The following is a 17,463-nucleotide window of genomic DNA, read 5'->3' on the forward strand; positions in this document are numbered from 1 at the left end:
TCAATCGTTATAGTGAAATAGCCATGATGTAATATTTCTATTATTAGATTATTAAATAATATTCGTATAATATTATTTAATATTATTCTAATATTATACGAATATATTAGTTTGTCCGAAAAGTTTCTTTCGTTTCATAAGATGATAATAGATGAACAACAATTTCTATTTCTGTTTTATATTATTTTATTGAATTAGGTGTGACCATTTCGTTCTATTTTTATTATTACGTTCGTGCATTACTCAATAAACTAATATAAAACAAAAAACATTGTGCGTCTATTATTTCCTTATAAAACGAAAGAAACTTTTCCAACAACCTAATAACATAGCTGGGTTTAAGACAATATTGACCAAAGTATTGACAGTAACTAACTATAAGTTTCATATCGGAGAGATTAACTCTATGGTGTGAACTGGTCTTTATACTTTGCAGTAAATATTATTTGACTATTATTATTGACTTTACAATGTGATGGTGGCTCAAACTTGCCTTGAGATGACACAAACGTAACCGTTAGTGGTCGGTACATAAATAGTCAATGGTTAGAACATAACTAACAAAGTGTTTGTTAAAGAGCAAGATCGTTTATGACCAGAAGTGGCCTACTTTTGAAGAAATTCATTATGAAAAACGAAAAATTGATCATCTATCGAAACATTGTTCGAAAAGGATAGTAGCGAATTGCGATTACCAATCTAAGATTATATTAATTATATAGCAGAATATATTTTTAATGGAAATTGTAGTATGTACAGATTCGTTTCAGATACTAAATTTTACAACGAACGCTTTACTTTCTATATTTTTGCACATTAATTCTTGTGTTTTCCGAATATCTAAATCTTTTACTTAAAATGCATAAACATCTGCAGTCTAATAATGATAAACAGGAAATTTTCTTTCTTCCAGAATCTATCGAAGATAATTACCTACCTACACCAGATAGAGAAAAGTCGGCTTCTCCACTTGCTTTTGAGAGAACAGCATCAACAATTATATCAAATCGATTCGTATTAGAGTCAGTGCACAAGATTCTCTCACTCAATCAGAGATAAAGTCCAACATGTTAGATTCAACATAATTGAACAAGTTCTATATCAAATTTACGAGTTTAACAAAATTATTTTTTCATTACAACTATATTTGAAGGTCTACTGATACATTTCTTGTATATTACTTAAAAGACGAACAAATTTCTAGAGAAACTACAATGAACGAAAATTAATGGATAAACGCAATCAACATGGAACAACATAATATTTATATTATTTCGTTATCTCTAGCATATTCTATATACTTTTCAACGTATTAGGTAACAATAAATGAAAAATAAAGAGAATATTTTATGCTTTATGATGCATAGTAACACGTACAAACAAATGTTTTTATCCAAGAAATTGCACTAACTCAACTGTGACGAGTTTCATTATAAACTCGATGAAGCAAGGGACCTTCGATATTTCTGGTATAGAAAATTCACTAAAATATTAATGAATTAGGCAATTGCATCGAACATATCGGAACTGTCCTATTGCTTTGAACGAAAAGTAACGTGCGTCCGTGATCTTAATTATAATGTATGTATATACTTGTTACTTGACATTTAAGAAAATTCAGATATGTACATCAACTAATAAAACAGTTTAAGAAAGATCGTTAACCAGAAATTAATATAATAGAGTATTATTAATAAATATTAATACGTTTATACTATAAATCGACACAACATATTGAACAGTACAGAGATAGACAAACTTACCTAGCGTTCGTTTGGTAAGTGAATCTTTCTGCCTCGATCCCTGCGCGTGCTCTTGCTTGCAAATCATGATCAACTCCGTAAACATAATCTGTGAATAGAGCATAATTTTTCTTATACATTTACAACGAACAATTGTAGGAACACCATGGTGTATAAAAATATATAGTATATGCAATATTATTTATGCAAAATAATATTTGTACAATATATAATAAATCTTTTCTTAACGCTTTACACATTCTACGGACTATAGTTATTTCACAAATTATTATTAATAAATAACAATGCTTTATATGGAGAAAAATATTAATATCCTATAATATATTGTCTATACGTGTATGTATGTGTGTATGAATGCACGTATGTATATAGCGAATATTTATATTCACAATTTTTCAGAGCCTAAGTCATGGCAAAAAAATGTATTCCATACATTTGAATAGTTTTGCATAAGAAATCATTGTCGCTTATTTATAGAATAATTTCAGTCACATCTTATATATCTATATTTTTTACATACTATCTTTTATGCTTATTATTTTTTTCGTGTTTTAGAATCGTTATTAGCATCATATTCACAATAGTAGTTACTTTCTATCTTTCTTATCAGATTAAGAAATTGTCAATTATAATTAATCATATTTTACTATCTTATGAGCAAAGAAATATTTCATTATAAAAAGTTATCAAGTTTTTTTTTATTATTACATATACAATTTGACATCTTCGTGTCAATAAAAATAATGCAATTAATCTTATTTAATCAAAAATTTATTAAAACTTAAGCTTTTAAGTGTAACAGTTTACGTCACAAACTCACGAGGGCAAAAGTAATATAGAAAAGTATTAAAAAACGTTACACAATAAAGTAAACAGATAATAGATTAAATAAATATTCAAAATTGTAATACAAAGTATATATGAAATTTGCAATAGATTCTAGTGTCTGGGTTTCTCAATTTATTACATTTCTTTCTTTTTTTGATATGAAAATATTCCAAATCTTATATATTTATACGCATATTTTAAGAAAAGTTATCAATTCAAGAAATAACCTACGCGACTTTAGTAAATTTAAAATCTATTACTTATTGATTAATTGCAAATACGATTTACACGATATTTCACAAATTAGCAATATTAAAGATATGTTCACTTATCTAAAATTTTATGAATAATTTATACAAAACATTTTTAAATATATGAATCCTATGTAACGAAACACGACTATTGTGATTATACTGATGAAACGAATCTGAAAATATATATGGAAATTATGAGATAGTTATTGCAGCACTTTGTAAAAAGCGTCGAAGAATTTGAACAGTCAATTATTTACTGTTACTATAATGAGACCATCTTCGGTACTAATTGTTACGTTTAAGATCACTATTCATATCTGTAGTAATGGTAATTATTTAATAAATATCTTATATAATCTTTTAGAGTTTCATGTGCCAGTGTAACCAAGGAATTACTACGCGACGCGACGTACAGCGAATGAAAGATGATTAATGATTATATTAATGAGTTCCTTAATACTAACGAGATATTATTCGCGAGTCGATTTTGTGATGTAACTATGGAACATCATCGCGATCAACAACAACAACCAATTTTTGCTGCGGCGTGAGAGAAATCTCACGATTGTCTTCGACAATTCTCCTCAAAATTGTAACAGCACAACAATCATGCGCCTTTTTCGTTGCACAACAGATACGTGGCTATTACAAAAAAAAAAAAAAAAAAAGAAAAAAAAACACGATTTTCGAGTTTTCGATGCATATTTTAATTTTGCTAACGCATGCTGAAAGATTCCTTGAACTTTGCAATTTTAATCTTTTGCAATGGCCAGAAGACGACGAAAATAACGTTGAGCACACTAAAACTGTGAATAACAAATGTATGAAGAAAATTATTAAAGACAACGTATTGATTGTGATAGAGTTAATGAATATTTGAGAGAGATTGTAAAAATATTAAGATATAGTTATAGTAATTTATCTAAAAGAAATTTTCATTTAATTTTATCTTTTCGTTTTATCCTTTCTGCTTAACCTGAATGACAAAAAAAGCTTTTGAAATAAAAGGTCTAAACGATATTATTCAACACTACGAACAAACATCACAAATATTAATTAGGAAATAAATTAATCCTTCTAATATTATGATTTTCATTTCTTTTTACATCTACATTTTAAAAGAAATTGTTAAATATTTCTAATAGTAATCGTTAATTTTATATGAATTTTATTTTGCTAATTTAATGACTATAATTCTTATTGCCTTGCATGCTATTGCCTTAGCCAGCTATCAATTTATAAGCAGTAGTTTTGGTTAGCTAAAGGAATGTGTTCTTAAAGCGTAGTCTATATATATTCTGATATTTCGAAGGAATTAATTAACAATTTCTACTTGCCTGAAATATCAAAATGGTGGACTGTCGCTGTGACTGCCAAGGCCACAAAGATTATAGTAGATAGCAGACCTAAGCTGCACCTGAAGCAAAAAAAAAAAAAAAAAACAAATTCAGTCAGAGGATTAATATTCATGCTGAAGAGAAAATAATTTCGGAAACATTTCAAATCGCATTATGTCGAAGTACAGGAATTATCGTTCTACAACGTAAATTGTACTAATGTAAAATGTATTAATGATAAAATATTAAAATAAATTAGTGATTAGACAGCACTTACTATATGTTTATGATATTAGCAAGTTGTACGTTTATAGTATCTATTATACAGCTCAGCAGTAAAATATTATAGTTCAATATCCGTTGATGTACATACATACCTACCGGTTTTAAATATCACACCTTGAGTTAATCGCGATGATAACCTTTCTTCTATCAGTTAATGAAACAGCCTTCATTCGATACGTAATTTTGCATAATATCCACTTAATATCCTATTAATAAATTGACGAGTTATAAGACGTAGTTGGTGTTGTACGTTTCAAGTTATAGGCTTCTATTACGCAAACACTTTCTATATACATATATATTATAATTTTATTATAAATTAAATTAGTAATATAATTAGTACATTTAAGCGTCCATCGCATATTGGTTACAATCTTAAAAGTTGAAAGAATTTGATATAAACAGAATTTTAACAAGTCTTGTAAGACTAATCATTTATTTATTTGTTATTATTTAATTTACGAACAGCATATTAAAATGTTGTATAAAATATATGTATGTACATTAAAATGATACGTTGTGATAATGTATATGTTAATGTTTTTTATCGTCAAATAGTAAAGGGAATGATTAAGAAGATGAAACATCAAAGAGAACACGTACATCACAACAAGTACAACTTCTAAAGTTTATTATAGAACCTTACGTATTTTATTACTGGATTCTATTATACTTGTATTAGATTATTATGCAAGGAAATTGAATTTTGTGACTTGTAGACTTTCACTGATAATATTGCTTCAATTGCATAAGAGAGTCGTAAAGATGAAAATTTATAGTAGCTCTTAAAAATCAATTTCCTAACTACTGTGTCTAATATTAATATTCATATAAATATATTATTCGTTTTCATAATATTCTACTACGACATATATACATGTTTAAGTATGTTCATAAAAATATAAAAGTGTATAAAAATCTGGAGTCTATATATATATATATTGATATCCTTTACTGCATACAACTGTAACGACTAGACTCCAGATTTTTATACACTTTTATATTTTTATGAACGTACTTAAATAAATAGAACGTAAAACCCTTGTTGTACCCAATAAATATCATAATAAACACTGTACTTTGAATATTTTATATATTTTCGCATATAATATATATGCATCGTGCGCGTTTTTGTCCATAAATACATACAACAATTAACAATCACGAAGATCACAGTTATGATAGGTCTTTCTGTGTGTCATCTTCTAATGTCATTTTCTAATTAAATCAAGTAAAATTGCAGACGATCATATACATCCATAAACAGTATACTCTCTCTCTCTCTCTCTCTCTCTCTCGCTCTCTCAAAACTATTTCAACCATAGTTTAAGTCCAAGTAAGGGAAACACGATTCTCTCGTACTAAATACTGCCAGGTATCTTTAAAATCATCGGTATGCGACTTCGACGAATGTCTCTGCTGAACTGCGCATACTTTCTCTGCGGGAGCAGGAGAGAAATGCAATGCTGAAGAAGGACAGAAAAGATAGACAACGAGAACGAGAGAAAAAGGGAGGTTGGTATTGATAGAAAGAGAGAAAGAGAGAGAAAGGCCATGAAAGATCAAGAGCAGCGAGCGGATTCGCTCGAGAATCGGGTAGAAGAATTTTTCCCCGCTTCGATGGACGTTTTATCGCAATCTCGACTCGCGAGTTACGCATCGAAAACCTTATTTACAACAACGATTTCCCTCTCATCTCGTTTTTTCTTCGTAGTAAGATCATCGAAACAGAAAAAGTGTCGCGAGCTTCTTACACGTATCACCTGGCTGACTCACCACGATATTTGAACACTTCTCATGAAAGAATTTTATCTATATATTTTGTGCGCACTATGTATAAAACATTGAAAATTTCATTTGCACTAGTCGTAATGAAATACGACCGCAAGATTATACTGGTAAAATTTGAGATCAATCTGAAGAGATATATACATATAGATATTACAACATTTTTACTGCAAAGTATGTTAATAAATGTTAAAAATGGTGCCGCTGTATATCGAGGTTCGTTAATATAAACTGACTTTTTGTTTTCAACACTTTTGTAATCCTGTGAAATATATACTTGCGCCGAATATCTTGTAGCTTCTATGTACATTTCCAATTTTTTTCAAACTTTCTCAATACAAACTTAATGGTCGAGTCTCATGACAATGCTAATATTACAAACAATATTACTAATTACTATTATATTATAATATACTAATATTGCTAATATTACTAATATTACTAATATTACTAATTAACAAAATTCCAAGTTATTTTAAAAGATTTCTATATGTGTTGGAATGCTTTTGTAACTAACTGCACACTTGCACTAAATATTTCTGTGTTTCTACGTACATTTTCAGACCTATCTCAGATTTTATCGATATAACCACGATAGTCGTGCCTCCTTACAATGTCAATGAAATTTCAAAATCTTTTGTATAATATGTACATTATTCATAGTATAATATTTTGTATAATAGTAATAATAGTAATAATGCTTTCAACCAGCAAGCTTTCAGCTAGTCTGCGCTGCTTAGCGATCTTGCCGCGTGGACGAGACACGCGCGATCCAAAAAAGAGGCAGAAAAGATGAAGCGCCTTTTAACGATTATCCTTGGTGAAATTCTTACTTGGAAAAAACCGCTTTTTTTTAATCCGATTTCTTTGATCTACACTTGGAAATAGGCAAGAGACGTAGAGTGATGTAAGACCAGTAAAATTTATGATTAATGAATTTTGATGAAATTGGCGTGGGGCTAAGAAATTAACGATTGCAAGTATTGAGAAATATTTCCAATAAATTTATTTTGACAAATTGAATTAACATATATAAATTATTTAAACATTCTCTGGTATTGGCATATATGTCATGGCAAATAATTATCTAAAACGAAATTACTAGATTTCCAGTGGTAATAATTACGGATATTACTGGGTTTTTATTTTTGTACAGTTAAAAAGGAATTCAGGAGGAAAATAAAGCAGTAAGTAGTAAACAATGAGGTTAAAATAAGCATTATTATTTCACGTAGATATAATATTACGGAATGTTTTTGCGATGTTTTGGAAAATAATATGTTTCTTTTTATTTTTCTTTCTAAATCTACTTTGTTAATTAAATATTTGTATTTCTTCTAGTTAGTTTTAGAAAACGATAGTTTATTCCAAAGAATGTTGGCCGATATGATAAAAATCGTTACGATAAAAATCGCAAACTATAGTGAAATCATCTTCGAATTATTCTTTTCAAAAGATGATAGTCATATCTATAGTAAACTAGGGATGTTTCTGATAAAAAGGATATGCGACTTCTAGAAAGAAATAGCCATATTTTAATAACATAAGTGAATATGTTAAATAAATATTGATAAATGTTATATCTGTTATGTTCTAGAATTAGGTTCTGGAATTTTTTAAAGAATTAAGATGGAAAAGCTGTTTCGCCTTGGAAAAAACGGAAAAACTAAATATAAGTTTATCGAATTTCTATACAGAAAGATTCTAACAGTCTAAAATCAGTGATAACGTTTTCGATCGAGAGAACCGCACACTTCATCTTAGAATCATATTGATAATAGATGTATCACAAGACAGGAGGTAAAATCGAATAAATGTTAGGAGATAAAAACTGGTTTAAATGTTGATACTAAATGAATACTAAATGAATTTAGTATTCTTTAGGAGAAGTTAATATTTTTTAATAAATTGATCGTTTTATTGCCTAAGGAAGAGTGAAAACGAAAAGAGAGTTATCATTGTTTAAAATTAGTAATGGGAATGGCAAGGACGAGAGTTATTAGAAAACAAAAGAGAGAATGGAGAATTGAGAACAACTGAATTAAGCAGAATTTTTTCGAAAGTGAGCCGAGCGTGTGGGTGATCGTGAGTTGCGAGGAACGAGGATTCTCCGAGAGAAAAACGCCGATTACGAAGTAATCGTTGACCTTTCGTACTATAAATCGTGTCGAGTAGGTATCTCGCCATTCTTGATTTTTAACAGCTTCCCTACATTCCTTTTATTCTTTTTCTACGATTTTGTACGACTGTAAAAATCAGCAATGTTAATATTTTGACGCTTCAATCTGATGTCCACGTTCATTTGAGATTTTAAAGATTGAATCGTTAGCTACCTGCATTCTTTTACGATGTCATTCGTACAGATATTCATACCAAATATAAGTTTGATATTAATATTCGTAATAAATATATATCATGTATTAAAATTGCTTTAAAATTTTTATATATAATATAATATTTTCGATATATATTAATAAATTATAGTACAAAATTTCAGGTTCTAGGTTGGAATCATAAATTTTTAATGGATTAAATACATTAGGACACAGATTTAAGCGAGTTATTTTATTACTTTTTCTTTTTTTAGGATAATATAAGAATAACGGGATTGAAATGTCAATCAATTTTATTAAAATGAAATTCTGAAATGAAACGAGATGCTTTATAAAGTGCTATGGATTAATTAAAAGTTCAAATCGATATCATTTTATATTGATATTTAAATTTAGCAATTTAACTCATGCACTGAACGAATTTTCATTTATGCATTTCCTTTTATTCAAGCCGAACTGATCGCAATAATTTGTCTATGTTTAATATTAATTACTTTATTAATACAACCACAATCGGTTTGTTAATTCAGACTGTCAATACAATTACATAACGTAAAGTCAATACATTTCTTAGTTTTGAATTATTAATAACACTAGAACCTTAATTAATTGCGTCTATGATATGAAATCATCTTTTCAATTTTTTAGTCAACTGAAAGGGCCAGAGAAAATATGTTACAAATGTAGTTTCTTAAAAATCAAGTTTAGTGAAAGAAATAATAAATCAAATTTCCGTCTCCTTAATACATTTTATCGTGAATATATCCGTATACATAGATTTTTCTGTTAAACTTTTACTCTATCTATAGCGTCTTGAAATTAAAAATTCTGCCATTTATATCACGTACAATCACCAAACTATTCTAAATATTCTACATTCCGTATATTTCAATAAATAAATATATATTCCAACCATTCTTATCCCAACAATTCTGAGACATTTAACCGTCAAACCACCTTTACAATTAACCTTTAAACTTATTAAAACGCCTGAACCTACCTAACAACGAGATGCTACCAATTCGACTCGAACGTTTCACTAATCTCCGCCACTCACCTAATACAATATACAATCTTTCAACCGGAACCTAATAATTTCAATTCAACCTCCTTTCCAAACACCATGATCTAAAAAGTACCGCCAGTCCATTGATGAAGAAAGGACGTTTGCTTGGTCGATCTTGTCTTAGAAAGTAACTCTAACATTCTTACGCACGACTACAGAAGAACACAAGCACATTTCAATGATGATCGGTTGGGAGACACTGGCCTTTCGATTTCGACTTTCGATGATATCGCGTATATGTAGGTGGACAGAGGAAAAGGCGGGCCTGCTCGGTTCCCCCGGGGCCAAATAGAAACCAGATCAGAGAGCAGCAAGTTGGAGAATTCCTGTATAGGAGGGTGAGTCGACCCTGTTCTTCGCGCGAGAATCAAACACAAAGTGGACTGTTCGAATGATATCTATCGTTCTTTCATATCGGATCGATCTTCATCTTTTTGGCTAAGGAAATTATATGTTGATTCATCGTAACATTCCGTTACAATGATCAGAATAAGATAAATTAGAATAGAAAATTTTAAATAACGCAAGCAACCGAATGAAATGAAAAGTGTCCTATCTGGCAATCAATAATACATATTTTAGGAAAATTAAATATCGCGGCCCGCAAGCGGGACATATAGAAATATCGCGTGGTAATCAACGTGTTAACGAATGCTTATTTATTGTATTAATTTTAGGTATTTTAATATTTTAACCACCAAACACGCCAAACAACTTTATCGAATTTTAATCTACAATAATTCCAATTCTATAAACATGTGCTATTTTTACTGTTTCAATTCAGTTCTATAAAGCTATCTTCGAATGTTCCTATTTTATAAAAAAAAAAAAAAAAAAAAAAAAAAAAATCGGCAACGAAACAAATAAAAATTTGAAAGTGAACAGTGTAGGACTTACTCATATTAATACTTTAACCACGCAACACGCTCATTGGCTTATTATATTAAATAATCATGTTACAACGTGTGAATATGAGATATAATTATTTCGAATAATTGCTGTTAATGTACATTACTGCTTGTCATTAAAATCTCATCCTACGAAATACTTCAATTTTAGATCTAATTTTTACAAGCCTCTCAAAATCAACCAATGATATTACTGATTTTTATAATTTAATTCAAATTGTAATAGACAGTTTCAGATAATTTTAAATAGAAATATTCGTAGAAGCGTTTTTGATAAACATATAACTTTGTTCAAGGTATTTTACAAATATTAACATTAAAAAGGGATAAAAATGTTTGTCATACAAATGTAACAATCGTGTTCAGTTTTTATTTTTGTTTCCCACTATTATCTGCAAGGGACTGTCAACGAGCTTTCTATCTGATCGATGTGCTGATAGTCGAGATTCTGCCATATCTTGAAATTTTTCTGAAATTTCTCTACGAACTTCCCGAACAACCCAATATATATATCGGACGTTATCGAGGAGAAGCGGCATGAAATTCCTTTCACGGCTTTCGAAAGCGTTAAGAAAGTCGCTGGAAGAAAGAGAACCTGTTTAATAAAGACTCGTTATTTTGCTTCGAACGACCATGTCGTTTGTTTGTATGGAAATTTTTTAAGTGCGTGGGAAAACACGGGCGCAGATCCATCCAAAGGGTATGCGAACGATCGCATTAACGCGCTTCGTGCTGGATTCGACTTGCGCTTTCAATCTGCCTCGTCTGATCTCTCGACGAGGCAGAAAACCCGATTAAATCGTGATTCTAACTCCGCGGGTCACGGACAATGGCTGCTCTTTTGGAAAAACTCGGTGAACTTGCATTTGTCTTTTCTCTCGGTCATGATGGAACGATGTGATCTTGGGTGTTGGAAAGTTTGGTTTCAGTGCAAACAGGTTCTGGGTGCAATTCATGTAAGTGCAAATGAAGGAGTTTGAATTGTGATAAGACTTGTGACAACCAGAACTTTGAAGAGTCTAAAATGTCGAAGAACATTAGAGATTGGTGCATATGAAACGTCGATTTCGCAAATAAAATACAAAAATAATTCTTACGTCAATCATCACCCAGTGCACTTTTTCGACCATCATCTAATTTCATTATTCTAAGTGTATATATTTGTTATTAATTCGCGTATTAAAAATTACCGGTTATCAGATATAAAACTTATCGGAATGTGATGGTTGTAATTTTCGTTGGAATCATTTACGTAACAAAAAATGATCAAAGTATGATAAAGGATGTGTCCAACTTTCTTTAAATGCCACGTTTCTCGACAACTTTTATCTCATATTGTCTACAAATTTCGTATAAGACGATTACACGAATATTTTGATCATTTATGGTGGTCAATATTCAATTTTCCATATTTCTATTATAAATCGTTTTAATATGTATGAATGTATATACTGTTCAATATATGAATATTAAATATCGAATATATGTGATTTGTCGTAAATTTGTAGTATTTATAACTGTCTGACCTTTCTGAAATAAGAATCCACAAAAGTATGTATCCAAGATTTAAATTATCAAGTCGAATGTATGCACTAGTTACTATTACTAAGAAGCATAAATTAGATGTTATTGAAAATATTTCAAAATAATTATGATAAATTTAGTCAGTTGGTATGGAACAGTTTAAAGAAATGGCTTGTACAATGCGAAAATAAAATAAGGGAAAGAATATGTATATAAATTTGAGAATTACTTTACACGGGTCACTTTGCATAAATGAATTATAAAATATCATATTTGAGAAGAACACGTGATAGAATATTACGTATATCGCTGTATCAATTACCATAATATGAAATATATTATGAACAGAGTTAAGAGCGATATTAACAATTGATTAATTTGTATAAGCTATGCAATTTTATGTAATTATATATATGTTACATACGTTTAGTTTGTGACAATTTACTCCATCATTCTGGTTTAAAATGTGAAAGATATATCGAACTGTAAATAAATACACTTATATCGAATCAACACTCAAAAATATATCCAACAGCATATCGAAACGAATGATCGGATTTTTCACGCTGACTACACAATAAATGTGTCTTTCATCCGAACAAAATATTTTCTACATTCACAAAATTATTACTCTCGCATTACGGTCACTGGAACTTTCTCACATGTTTTCACGCAAATCCATATTTACAATAAAACAAACAAATAAATTCGCGATCAATTTATAAGAAAATTAAGCGCATAATTTACGTAGAAACTATCTCGTCGTTAGAAATCAAACGAATCTCGTCTTTCTTTTCCTTTAGCCTCGAACCAAGTCGATAAGCACAATGCAAGTGACTTTGTACTTTTCCGCGGTTTGTTCACCTTCACTACACCTAATGAACCTTCACTTTTCTACCTGTCGATGCATGGGACTTTCCTTACTGTTTCTATAAATCATTTCAATGTCAGGAAACGCGAGCAGGCTACAGTTTTCTTGCTTCTGCGTTACACTGTTCTAGTTTTCGTCATCATGATCACATGTTTCACATATTATATACATATATATATATTATTCGACTAAAGCAATTCATCTTTAATGTGACATGTTATAAAAACTTTTGATTTTCATTTCTGATCCCGCAAAACTTTCACATTTTGATGCAAAGAAGCTTCTGATTACTATTATACTTTTTCCTTTTTGATTACAGATTTTCGTCGCTTTTTAATGTATTATTTTAGTAACATAATATACATCAAAATAATCGACGTGGATTATCAAATATCTGATAAATTTTTATTTGAGATTATTCGAAACTCTGTTTTATTACATGTAAATCTAAAATTTTGATATCATGATATTTGTGTACTGAAAAATATCTGATTTGTGTTAAATTGTTTTGCGAATGAAATGATTCTCTTTCGCATTCATTATAATATTAATTTTTATTACAAAGTAGCCATATATTTCCAATTCCTTGTGTTGCGTTTTAAACAATAAATCTCACTCCTAAATTATTGCGAAACATTCTTTCTTCTATAAATAAATTAGTAAATCGTTAAAGTTTTATTGGAACGTAATTTTTCTACTTCCCAAATGACGTTTTACATAAATTTCTACATAAATTTCTACAACATTTTTATTTCGATTAAATGTCTATTTTAACGATATATTTATTCCAAGCAAATTTCTTATTAAGTGAAATTCCCATTGCATTTAAATTTCCAGATAAACTGAAACAAAATATTTCTATCGTTTTTCATTGCACCATATTCTATTCCAACAATATTTCTAATGAAGCAATACATATTCCTATTTCCACATATGTCGATTAACTTACGTTTCAAGTTATATCAACGTACATACGTAAGAAAGTTATCGATCAGTGCAGTTAAAACACGTGCCAGGAAATTTTCTGAATACGACGACGCATTTATCAGATTTCACTTTGTTCGAACGATCGATCTACCATTTCTATCTGCGATTAAATAGACATCAATCAGAGTTCGAAGAGATACTGATTTTCATTCCTTGTTCTCTCGGTCTTGACTTTACTTGGCTGTCACGCGGAAATTCCTAGGCCGCTTCCTAATCCGGTCCGGACAATTTCCTTTTCTACCAAGTTACTGCAGAGATTTATCCCTTGCGAGAATTCAACGTGAAAAACGAAATTCTTTTATGACTTTCAGCTGTATTGTCGTTTGTTAGCATAGAAATTACCATTTTAGGCCAGATAAGTGACACATAGTTAAGGAAACCATTTAACGTTGACTACGGAGAATTTATGAATACGCGAGGTAAGAAAAGCTTACAAGTTATTATACTTGCGCGTAGTATTTACTAATAGTAAGAACGAGAGTGAGAGAGAAAACGAAACAGAAAGTGAGCCATACAGTGCATCAATGGGAATTCTTATTCCTTTTGTTAGCTTCTTTAATTTAAATCAGTTTTGGTTTCATTCGTTATTACTCGAATTAATTTCATTTTCAGATAGGGATTATTTATTAGAATAACGAATGGTTTTATCGTAAAATATATGGCGCATTGGTTGTTATTATTTCGCCTTGTTAATTTTATTATATAACTTTTAAGCGTAATTATCCATAAAACATACATGTTAAATTTAATCAAAATTGGTATTAGAAACATTTAAATATTTAAAAACCTAGAAATATAGTATACAGGGATTAAATTTAACATAACAATATCGAGTGGGTAAAAATTACTAAATTATGTCTAGGCACGTATGCTATGCGTTAAGAATACAAAGAACATATAGATAGTAAGAATAAGAATACATCACATTGGAAAGTTCCGAGAGTATGTGCAAAATGCGTATTTTTACGGAACTTAGTATCCAGGATATGATATTTCCATAGTTTTTCCTTTATTTAACGCAACACATTAAAACTATGCAATAAACAAAATTCTGTTAGAACGTGGTATTTCATTTAGACTAAATACGAACATCGAATAATCATAATTATGCAAAAATATGTTTTCCAACTCGAAAAGAATAAGGACATTCGTAAGAAATCGGAAGAAATTTAAATAATTTATTAATAATTAACAGTATGTTTTCATCTTGAACTTTTTTGTAACAAAAAAGTTCCTTTGCCGTTTTTAGAATAAAATTTTACAAATAGGACGTAAAAATTATTTGTTTATAAAAATTTACCAAATTTTTAATTACTGGAAAGGATTATTTTTGCATGTGCAAAAATACATACAAAATGTTAGATCTTTAATGTAATTTCATCTAATTCTGCTACCCTTATCGCTTATTATAAGCAATTATTTAAATCAATCTGTTTTGAACAGCCGTTAAATTGGTTCTGAAACTGTTTAAATCTTTCGCTTAAACTTATTTTCACTTTACCAGGATGAAATTAATATTAGCCAAATAATAGAGACGTATTAGAAGTTGTTGAATTATAAATTGTTCGATTCTGATAAAATATCTTTCCTTTTAACGGGAAGTTTCATTTTTATTTATAACTTGTACATTTTTCGTTCTATCAGCTATAACAATTATGTTTCTTTTTTAAGTTCGAGCAACTTTGTTTTTGTTTTCCTTGATTCATTTCCGCGATAAATCAAGCTTAGATATAAGATTAATAGAAATTTGCGCGATAAATCTAGCTCAGATATAAGATTAATATAAATTTCTCTTACACATCGGTAATATTTACTTATTACTTTTACAGGTTACATAGAAAGTAGACAGTACCAATAAGAATATATATCTTACAAGAAGATCTCTTTATTTATCTTCCGTACTTACATGTAAAAACGTTTCTGAGAAAACTATGTGAAAAACTAAGTAAAAGTTACTACTTTCGTTATGTTATTTTGATTGCAATATCGTTTAGTTATTTTCGAATACTTACCATCAAACTTAAATTAAGAAATTAATAAATTTCAACAAATACGTTTTGCAATATTCCTTGGCCTCAATTAATTATTTTCTAAAGTCATCGTATGATGAAATTAAAGTTCGGATTTTATATTCTTCCAATAATTCAGATTAATGTTCCAAAAATGTAATCATTAAAAATAGTTACAAAGTGATTTTATTCAATAAGTGACAACTACAGATCCAGTTTTCAAATATTATTCCTTTATCATTTACTCCAACACTTTTCAAATATTAAAATTCCTTGTTCCTTCTCACAAAAGGGGGAAAAAAAAAAGAAAAAATCAGTTTACTTATATCAATCAAATTATTGCTTCGACTGATATATACTATAGAAATCGCGTTTTCTCCACAGGAGGTACTAAAGTATTCAAGAAATTTATAGAGAAATTTAAGAAAAATGTGAAGATAGTATATTTCGACAGAATTAGCATCCTATTAAATAAAATATACACCGTTTCTTCTGACACGAGTATTCAGTTTCTCGAAATTAAATTCAGTCTTAGAAGTTTTATAGAAGCCAGAATAGATGACAGCGTAGCTATGTTACATCCGGTCGATGGAATTGAATTTTTTGCCTATTTTCCTTATCTTACTAAAATAGGAAATCTTTGCAATTACCCAATTCCGGACATTTCAATTTCCATTGCTAATTATAAGCGATATCAAATTTGACATTTCATTTGATTATACCTTTTTCTGTTCCCCTAAATACATGACAGTATAAATCGACTGTCAAATACGTTACAAACTTCCGAATAGCTCAATACTAACATCAAATTTCAAGAACTTTTTCATCAAACCGAGAAATACGCTTTTCGTTTTACTTTCAATGATCGAAGATTTGATACTAAATGCGTAAATGCTGTAATTAAGAATAATGGAATCTTCAGTACTCAAAGACCTATCGAAATGTTTTACCAAGCGAACGATATTTTCTGACTTAGTATTGGCAAATATGGACGTACAGTGGTTACAAATAGCTTTACGCCATTTTATCTATTATGACATCTAAGTACGTACTACTTAGTTAGATCCAAATATATTTAAATTTCAAATAACTTGGTATAACTTGGTACTTTGATGACCATAAAAATTTGATCTCATGTATGGAAATGAAACGTAGAACATGATAAAGACGCTTTGTTGAAACGTAAGGGTATGTGCCAATACCTTTTATAGTCACTGCACGTCAGAAAAATAAGGAAACGTCATTACCTGTACCTATGGTATTGAATTTGAATAAATACTATTACCTAAATTTTAAATCCTCATACTGGAATAGAATAAGAATAAGATAAAAGTGACTTTATAAGGACAAACCGAATGTAATTCGATACAACCCAACGTATTAAAAAACTTGTATGATTTAGCAGCGAAGAAGATATAACAATTACAACTAATTAAAGAAATACTACATTTACATCCTACTACTTTCTTTGAGATATACAGTGACTACGAGACGTATTTGCAGCCTTACT

General features: G+C 29.4%; 1 protein-coding gene across 1 annotated transcript in view; it reads right to left on the reverse strand.

Moving 5' to 3' along the window:
* LOC126917485 (uncharacterized) overlaps positions 1-17,463 on the reverse strand; it is a 68,664-nt gene that overhangs the window by 27,253 nt on the left and 23,948 nt on the right. Inside the window, exons 2-3 of the mRNA XM_050724393.1 lie at positions 4,183-4,262; positions 1,764-1,851 (exon numbers count right to left, since the gene is read on the reverse strand). Coding sequence (XP_050580350.1) covers positions 1,764-1,851; positions 4,183-4,262 — 168 coding nt within the window. The remainder of the gene's footprint in view (positions 1-1,763; positions 1,852-4,182; positions 4,263-17,463) is intronic.

This window comes from Bombus affinis, chromosome 1 (assembly GCF_024516045.1).
Source record: "Bombus affinis isolate iyBomAffi1 chromosome 1, iyBomAffi1.2, whole genome shotgun sequence".
NCBI lineage: Eukaryota > Metazoa > Arthropoda > Insecta > Hymenoptera > Apidae > Bombus > Bombus affinis.